Source organism: Gracilinanus agilis, chromosome 3 (genome assembly GCF_016433145.1).
Source record: "Gracilinanus agilis isolate LMUSP501 chromosome 3, AgileGrace, whole genome shotgun sequence".
Taxonomy (NCBI): domain Eukaryota; kingdom Metazoa; phylum Chordata; class Mammalia; order Didelphimorphia; family Didelphidae; genus Gracilinanus; species Gracilinanus agilis.
In genome coordinates, this window is record NC_058132.1 from 293487756 (window position 1) to 293497828 (window position 10073).

Below are 10073 nucleotides of genomic sequence, written 5' to 3' on the forward strand. Positions count from 1 at the left end.
TGCCTTTTGGGAAAAAGCACATTTAATTATCAGTAAAGTTCAACTTCAGCTTGTTATGATGAATGATTAGAACCTGTCATCCTTTTCCAACAACAAAGGAGCTGCAAAGGAATACAATTTTATTCATCTCCCCTCTCCCCCCACCTGCTTTATTTAATTGATGAAGGTTTGAGCTTTTATTAATCTTTTCAAGCTCTACTGTGAGATACAGAAAAAGCTAATATGATATCATTATATCTAGCTAATGTGTGTGCTTTGTGAAATTGATACACCCTGCCAAGACGTAAATTACTTAAGCTTTGATAAATGTGTTGAAATCATGGAATGTTCAAACAGATAAAGCATAGCAATTCCTCTTTCCCCTACCCCCACCCCTTTTTCAAACTCAGGTTTTTGTTCCAGCAGCTGAATGTTTTTTTGCATTATTATTGTAATACATGGGACAAAAGAGAGCAGTGATACTGAAATTAGCATGAAGAGCCTGGAGAAGCACAGAAGTTACCCAGGAGATACAGCCATATATTTTCTAGATAAAATCAAATGATCTCGCCTTGGTCAGAGTGGTTTGCCAACAGGTTCGGAACCACCTACAGCCATCCGCTTGCAGGTCATATCATAGAAATTGCCTGTTTGAGCAAGAGGTACCTGCTGGACGCTTTTTACTATCAGCTCCCTTTGCTGACTCATATAGGAGGTTGGAACAAAAGTTCCCCAAAGCATTTTAGGGCCCGAATCGCCTTTGCCTCATTTCTCTTAAGCTCTGGGTAAGGCTCAGAATCCTACAGAACCAGAGCCCTGAAGAAATATCTGAGGCTATCCATGGAAAGCCTAAGGCTGAGAAGGAGGAGGCTCATGCAGTCATTAGCTTAACATCTGTCAGTAAGTGAGTCACTTGATAGTTAAAGAGCATTCGAGATGATACTGAAAGGATGTTTAGCATCCCCTTAACCTGGGGAGACAGTGGAGAAGATCACCCAGGCGAGAGCAATCCCCAGTCAGATGTGCACATGTGAATGTCTAAGCCTGAGGTTGTCCTCCGTTGCCTCACTAAAGGTTCAAAGGAGACTTAAAAGATTTGCATCATTCTGAAAGCCCAACAAGAAGAAAGTACATTGAAAAAGGCACTGGTTTTAGATTTGGAGGTCTGGCTTTGAATGTCTGCTCTGATCATTTCTTTATGACCTTGTTCTAACCATTAGCCTGTCTGGACCTCAGTTTTTTCTACTATAAAAATGAGAGGCTTCAGGGACAAGTAGGTAGTTCAGGGGTTAGACAGCCAGGACTAGAGATGGGAGGTCCGAGGATCAAATCTGGCCTCAGACACTTCCTAGCTGTGTGACCCTGAGCAAGTCATTTAACCCCCAATGTCTAGCCCTTACCACTCTTCTACCTTGGAAATAATAATTAATATTGATTCCAATTCCCAGCTGTGTGACTCTGGGCAAGTCACTTGACCCCCATTGCCCACCCTTACTACTCTTCCACCTATGAGACAATACACCGAAATTAAGAGTTTATAAAAAAAAATATTGATTCCAAGATGGAAGGTAAGTATTTTTTAAAAATTGAAAGGTTTGGTCATAAAACCTCTAAAATCTTTTCCAGCTCTTTATTGGTAATCTTATGAAGGTCATGATCTTAGCTAAAGGGAAGTTATGCTTTGAAGACCTCTTAGCCAGGAAGTGTCTCCTTGTTGTTTTTTTGGTTTTGGTTTTGTGTGTTTTTACACCAAGGCCATCTATTAGTGTAATTCAGGGCAATAGGGAAGGAAAGTGCTAAACTGCATCAATTAGAAGATAAGTTGTGGGAGGAAGAATGAGTTGTAGTGGGCTCACTGAGGCAAATGGAAATCTAGTCATATTTTAACTGGTATCCAGATCTCCAATAGGGATCTTCATCATTCTGGAGGATTGGGAGGAAATGGCCACTAATAAATAATGGTCCCTTCTAAAGATAACTTGTATGTGTTCTTCAGCCATTTCAGTCATGCCTGACTTTTGATGACCCTAATTGGGGTTTTCTTGGCAAAGATATTAGAATAATTTACTATTTCCTTCTCCAGTTCATTTCATAGATGAGGAAACTGAGGCAAACAGGCTTAAGTGACTTGTTCAGGGCCACACAGCTAGTAAGTATCTGAGGCCAGATGTGAACCCAGGTCTTCCTGACTCCAAGCCCAGCATTCTATCCACACTACAACCTAACTTACTACCATTAACCAGGATCATATTTGGCCACCTAAAAAAGAACAAGAGCCCAGACTTTGTCAAATTTGCAATTTGGTCAAGCTAACTGACTTTTCTTGCTGCTTGGGGAATGAAAGCATTCCCAGGAACAGACTTCTGAAACTCAATGGCATGAGGTAGAGGTCAGAAGGCAACACATTCAATTCAATTCTTATAGATTTTTACTTTGGGAGAGAGAGAAAATTGCAGATCTGTACTGTGTTAGTAAAGCCTGCTTATTATAAGGTTGGAGCTCCTACACTGACTGTATAGGTGAACTTTGTTTTACCCAACAGATGTGTACTTGAAGAATTGTAAGTTGAATCTTTGTGAATCAAATTAAATTTTAAAGTTATTTAAGAAAATACTTAAAGGAACCATACATATTTGCAAAATGGAGAAAACTCATTTATTAAGAAAAGAACCACCCCCTATTTTCCAGTAAATTAAAAATTTTGTACCCCCATATTTTCTTATACTTATGCAGTTTAAATACTGTTAACATATGTATTACTCCAAATAGACATCCCTTAAAAAAGCCTCCAACTACCTTTTATTTTATGCCCTTTATTTTATTTAACAACCCAATTGTGAAAAAACAGAAGGTTTTGGAGAATCTTCTAAAGTTCCTCATTATCTTGTGGGATCTGTCATATATTATAAAATGTGCCAACTTGTGTCAGGTTATACCCTGCAAGGTCAGAAACCTCTGTTACCACTGCATCAATTAGTAATGGGTAAGTTCAGGGAGCCAGAAATATCCCCTATGGCTTCATGAATAATGGCTTCAAGATTTATAGGTTAAAAACAATGGCAATGTGGAACTAAAACCAAGCAGGGTACTACATCAAGGAAAAGATAAAGGAGGAAAAGCAAAAGGGAGAATGTGATAACAAAGAGTTGAAAAGAAAAAAAAGAACTTGATGCTGGCACTGATAACAAGCTGGATTGTTTTATGTGTAGGGGGAAAAGAAAGTTTCAAAAGGAAAAAGGAGAGACCTGCTAGTTTAAGAGTGGTGAAAGTAATGGTTTTTAAATGCCTGAGACTTGAATTTAAAAGTAAATAAAGAGGCAAAATAGCAAAGGAGGCATCAACCTCCCTTTCAGAGAATGGAAATGGTAATAAAGCTAGTAAGAATGGATGTGTATGTGTGTGTGTGTGTATGAATTTAGGGCAATAATAATGCAGTAACAAACATATTTAAGGATAAATAAAGAAGAAAAGATGGGTGTAACCCTCATTCACTTCTTCTGTAGGCCATGAGGGACAGCAATAAGAATAGAAAGAATATTTGTGTCTCAAGCAACCATACTCTCCAGAAGTTTTTTGGTGGTGATCGATGGGGCCAAAAACATTTGGTGGAAGCTGTTGTACAAATAACTACAGAATATCATCTCTACCAATGTGAACAGTCATAGTTTTCTGCCAATTTAGTCTACTATTTGCTAGCAATTTTTGCCTTATATGTCTTAAGCTGTGTTATATTCGTGCAGAATAAAATTATATCCCCTCAGCATCAGGTAGCCACCACATTGTGAATTATTTTGGCCTACAACTATAATGGTGATGGCAAGCCTATGACACGTGTGTCATCACTGACATACGTAGCCATTTTCAATAACACACGGCTGCATGCAGCCACATACAGAGAAGTATGGGGCCGCATGCCGAGGATGAAGTATTTGCTATAGTGTAGTTTAGGCACTCTGCACACTTTACCAATATTAATTTACCTATTTTGGTTTATTAAATATAGTTATATATTATAATTATACATTTTTGTTATTTAAACTATAAGTATTTCAAAATTATGTGTTTTTTTTCTTGAAGTGACACACCACCTGAGTTAGGCTCGGTTTTTTGGCGAATTTTGACACACCAAGCTCAAAAGGTTGCCCATCACTGACAAATACCTATTAAGGTTTACAGAGTAAAAGTGTTGTGATTAATAAAGGATATGAAATTATGGATTCTTAAGCTTAAATATCTCTGTATTTGTAGTGAAATGACTCAAGGTTCAAATCATGACTCTTTTATTTACTGTCTATATTACTTTGTAGAGATCATTCAATTGCTCTTGACTTGTTTCCTCACTCATCTGTTTTTTAAAGATGTTTAAATTAGATGATCACCTAAGTCCCTTTCAAATCTAAATCCTATAAATACTCAATAAATAAATAAGCATCCTATAAATCCTATAAAAATGCTAAATACTAAATAAATAAGTAGGACCAAGTCATACCTGCCACTGTATTTCATGATCATTCCAATATGTATACTGAACTATAATTCCAAATAACATGAAGATGGATATAGGCACACATGCTGAGTCCTTTGCTTAGCAAACAATGTAACTGTAACTATCATCAGTGCAGGACCAGGAAAATACTTCAGCCTGAAAGCATACAGACTGCCAAATTAAGGCATCTCGATGACAAGTACTTAATGGGAAAGAGACAGGCAAAACCTTAAAACCCAAGAATTTTCAGTGATTGTGCCCAGAAATGAGAGGAAATGAACTAAGCAACAAATGAAAGTGCAGAATAGAGTGGAAGGACTTCACGTGCTTTGAACTCAGAAAAGCTGGCTTCTTATCCTTTTCTGCCACTTACTATTTTGGTGACTTTAAAGGAGTCACTTATCTTCTCTTTATCTATGACAAGAGGCTCAGACAAGGCATTCATCATGATCTCCTTCCACTCTAAAGTTTCTGGTTCCATATTTGAGAAGAACAAAAACCATCACTACTTTGGGTCATATAAAAAGAGAATGGTAAAAGTTTCATGTAGAATCTATTGGTGCAGCATAGTGGAGAGGGAGCCGCCCAAAGAGTCAAGAAGTTTGGGATTCAAGTTCTGCCTCTGACATACAACTGTATGACCCATATTATTTTCTTAGGATGTTCCTTTCTTAAGAGCTCCCTACTTTGATCAAATCACAGTCCTGGTTTCCCTCGGTAGATAGAAAGATACCCCTACACAAAAATACATACATACATGCCACGATAGATAGATAGATAGATAGATATAAATATATATATATATAATAAGTACATATAAACACAGATAAACATAAACATATGTACATATATATCTGTATATATAGATATTGTATATAATGAATGCATGAATGAATAGCATTATTATTAAAAGTAAACTCAATGAAATACAGTGAGGCTTTGCTTTACTTTTCTCTTGGGGAGAGAGGACTTATTTATCTATAAACTACAGGCATTTTGTGAGGATTGAGAAAGGACATTTCTCCTATTCAGTCTAAGTTCAAATAGAATTCAGCATGGCCCAAAGTAAAGAACTGAAGTCATTATCCTGAACTCTATAGAGTCACTCAAGGTCAGGAAAATTCAGTCTCCTAATATCAGAAAGAACTAAAATGGTCTCTAGTTTCTCCTAACATGATGAAGATCATTCTCCAACTATGGAGACAAGGAAGATGGGTTGAAGTACTATCTTGTGATGCTTTCAAGTAATAAAACTGGATGGTTAAATGTAGCCACCCTATTTCAAGCTCAAAATCGAGATCATTCTAATACCATATCCAAAATTTTGAAAAAAAAAGCTATTTAAATGAAAGAAGAGAAACTATTCAGATTTTAATTATCAACAAAAAGTGAGATTAATGGGGGGTAAACTAATCTCACACCTCTCTGAAATTTTATTTCTTCCTGGCCAAAAAATTACAATGAAGGTTGGTTTGGGGTACATTCTGAAGGTTTGATTTGGGGCTGCCTTTTAGCTGAAGCCACCCTACAATAATATAATTTAAGTACTTTTAAAAACAATTTTCTTTGGATAGATTAAAGATAGCCCTTTTAAATTGTTTTGGTTTTGGTAGTAGTTGTTGTTCTTGTTTTAGTCATGCCTGACTCTTTGTGACCCCTTTTGTTGTTTTCTTGGCAAAGATAGTGGTGTAGGTTGCCATTTCCTTCTTCAGTTCATTTTATAGATGAGGAAACTGAAGAAAAGAGAGTTGAGTAACTTGCTCAGGGATACACAGCTACTAAGTTTCTGAGGCCAGTTTTGAGCTCAGGATGATGACTTCTTGACTCCAAGACTGGCAGTCTATCTATCCACTGCATCATCTAGCTGCCCTGCCTTATGCCAAATTCTGACCTATTGTGAAAAAGATTATACAGAAGTTCGAATATATGTGTTCTTTGTAAAACTTGATTCAACACAATTGCCTCTGTGTATTCAGATATTAAAAAGTCTTGCCAAGTGCTTCCCCAAGGTTGAGAAGATTTTAGAAATAATATATCAATACAATGTTACTTCTTCCCATATCTATGCTCCACATCCTTTACATCATACTGACAGTTTTCCACAGAATCATTGCAACAGAGTACCATTAGAGATAAGCATCTATCAGTATTTCCATTAGAAACATATATTTTCCAGACCTTATAACTCAACCAGAAATATTCACAACAGGCAACGATTTGGAATGTAGTGGTGCTGCTCCTTAAGATTCTTTAATTATTTTTAAATTTTAATTTAAAAAGTAAGTTGGAAACTTAGAAGTCACTAAAAGTGTATAAGAGAGTAACCAAATTATTCCACTTCCTGTTTTGCAGTATGAATTATAAAAGGGGAAAAAACTATGCTTTATTCTATGAAATCCAGCATTTTGGAATTGGCAAGGAGTACTATGAATGTCATACTTCTTTAGAAATGAAGTGTTCCTATGTTTCTTTTTCTCCTCCCTCCCCCTACCCCAGTAAGAGGAGTGGGGAAAGGGGGGAAGGGAAAGAGAGAGAGAGAGAGAGAGAGAGAGAGAGAGAGAGAGAGAGAGAGAGAGAGAGAAGGAGGGAGAGGAAGGAGAGGAGGGAGAGGAAGGGAAGGAGACAAAGAGAATGACTGAAATTATTAAAATGCAAAAAAGAGAACAAAGGAAGGCCAAAAGAAAGATTGAAAAGGAAGACATTTTTGAAAATGAAATATTAGTGAATTAGTTGGATTTATTATACTTAAACAGCAGATTAAGTTCATTATACTTAAAGGAAAAGCAAGCTCTGAAGTGTCATACACGATTCTCTTTTTTGGTTCTAATCTGTTTATGAAAATATCTGTTTTCTTTGTTATTTGTTAAGTTCAGAATAAAACAGGGGGGAAAGAATATGATTCTATTTGCAAAATATTCATTTCTGTGTGGTAAAATATAGTCAAATGTTCCTTCATAATTCTGGAGTTTAAAAAGTAAAGCATGTAGTACACTGTACATGAGGTGGAATTTTCCAACATGTATGAAAGTGCATGGCATAAGCCTTAGAACAAAACTAGACCTCTAAATAATCAGTTGAGAATCAATTTGGTATCATGGTTTGAGGGCTAGCCATGGAGTCAAGAAGAAATTAGTTCAAATTCTGCTTCAGACATATGTTATCTATATGACTCTGGACAAGTCCCTTGTTCTCTCAGTGTCAAACATAACTCTCTTAGATTACAAATTACAAAATAACTTTATTATACATAAATAGAAAATTTCTACCCTAGAATTCCATATTGCAGAACTATTGTACAGGGGAAGAAGCCTAGATTTGGAGTTAGAGAACATGGGTTCAAATCCTGTGAATACAGAGCCAGACCTGGATTTGGGAGGACCTGGTTCATATCTGGCCTCAGTCACTTCCTAACTACATGGCCCTGGAGAAGTCACTTAACTCCATTTGTTTAGCCCCTCCCTTCTGTTTTAGAGTTGTTTCCTAAGACAGAAAGTAAAGGTTAAAAGGGGGAGGGGGGTGAGGTAAGAAATCCTATCTCTGATGCTTAATTCTTATATGATGTTGTATGAATCATTTTAGCCCCTTTGGAACTCAGTTTTCCCATTTGTAAAATGAGAAGATTGGGCTAGTGACCTCTAAGGTCCCATCAAGGTTTCAGTTTGTGATCCTATGATTTCTTCACAAAGATGAAACCCAGATTCAAAAGAAAAAAGTTTCGGGATGGGGGGAAGCCTTTTTACTTTCAGAAAAATATTTTTAAGAGATTTACAATTTCTCTAAATCAGATAATCTTCACAAACCCACAAGACTTCCAGGAGGCCTTTCCTTCTCCCTGAGAGAAAATACCTCAACCAATTTGATGATAGGTTTCCATTTAGGTTAAACCTGTAAACCTGTAAACAAGTGAAGTCCCAAAGATGCCCATCTTTGTGTCTGGGAAAAGATCAGAGTTGGAACGACTAGGGAAACAGGAACAAAAATTGTGTCAACTTGTTAAAATGATTTTCTGAGTTTTTTCTTTTTAATGGTTCAAGACATCATTTTAATTTCTATGCACTAACAGATCTATATGGCTTGAAATAATGCTTGTCTTGTTACATTGGTGAAATCCAGCTGTGGGTGTGAAATCTATTTAGCTGCCCTTTAAGTAACAGTGAAACCATTTCCCTTTTATGCTTCAGGTATTTTAACTTCAACACTCATGAGCTCAAAGACCAACCTGATATTCCTCTCTCTCTCTTTTTTTCTCTTCAAACAGCTATTTTGTGACAGTAAAAAAATAGCACATGCCTCAGAGGGACTGGATTGGGAAGACAAAGATGCTGCAGACACACTGGTCGATAACGAGGTCCACTCAAGGATCATCAATCCTTTACGCCTGTTTGTTAAACAGTCTCCAGTGTCAAAGCCCGGTCAGATGTCATATGCAGACAGCATAGAAAACTTTTGGGATTGGTTGTCCAACATCACGGAAGTGCAGGAGCCATTGGCAAGAACTAAGCGTAGGCCAATAGTAAAAACAGGGAAATTTAAGAAAATGTTTGGATGGGGGGATTTCCATTCCAACATCAAGACTGTGAAACTCAACCTTCTCATCACGGGGAAAATTGTCGACCACGGCAATGGAACCTTTAGTGTTTATTTCCGACATAACTCCACGGGTCTGGGTAATGTCTCAGTGAGCCTGGTACCACCATCCAAAGTGGTAGAATTCGAAGTCTCCCCTCAGTCCACACTAGAGACCAAGGAGTCCAAATCTTTCAATTGCCGCATTGAATATGAAAAAACAGATCGGGCGAAGAAGACTGCATTGTGCAACTTTGACCCTTCGAAGATCTGCTACCAGGAGCAGACTCAGAGTCATGTCTCTTGGTTGTGCTCCAAACCTTTTAAGGTTATTTGCATTTACATTGCCTTTTACAGTGTTGATTACAAACTTGTGCAAAAGGTTTGTCCTGACTACAATTACCATAGTGAGACTCCATATTTATCCTCTGGCTGAATCTTTATGAGATAGCAGGATTGGGGGACGTTTGTGACTGGAATAACTGAGAATGGAGTTCAGCTCCTCACCGTAAAGGATTCCTTTTGTTTGAGGCAGTGGACTTTGCTTCCTTATCAGGTTTTAAAATGATTTAAAAAAAAAAAAGTCTTCAAGTTTGTGGCTGTGTTTGTGCTGTGTCATAAGTAACTTACAGAGTCAAACTGTTTATGTAATAATTGCTTTCATTTAAGATGATGGTCTGGAAACCTTGCTGTTTTTTCTAAGGGAGTTATCAGATGAGAGCAACGTGAGACAAAAAAAGACACAATTTTGCATGTGAGAAACATTCCTCTTGAAAAGGAGTCTGCCTTTCAGATGCATATTAGACTTCTGCTTTTAAAAAATAGCAGATACATTGAGACAGCTGAAAAACCTGCATTGGACGGAAGAATCATATTTCTAATACCTACTCCTTTTTTTCATGCTTTTCTGGTTTTCACCCCTATGTAGTATCACTTTTTGTAGTCACCTTACAAAGGGTAAAACTTGTTTAACTAGCATTTAAAGGAAGAGATAGTGCCATAGTAGAACCTATACACATTATTTGAAGTAGATGCGGAATAT

General features: G+C 37.1%; 1 protein-coding gene across 1 annotated transcript; it reads left to right on the forward strand.

The window, feature by feature from the left end:
* Positions 1 to 929: 929 nt before the first annotated feature.
* NXPH2 (neurexophilin 2) lies at positions 930 to 9467 on the forward strand. Its single transcript, XM_044666605.1, is given in 2 exon segments — positions 930 to 1121; positions 8724 to 9467. Coding segments are annotated over 2 exon segments (936 nt in total).
* The last annotated feature ends 606 nt before the right edge of the window (positions 9468 to 10073 follow it).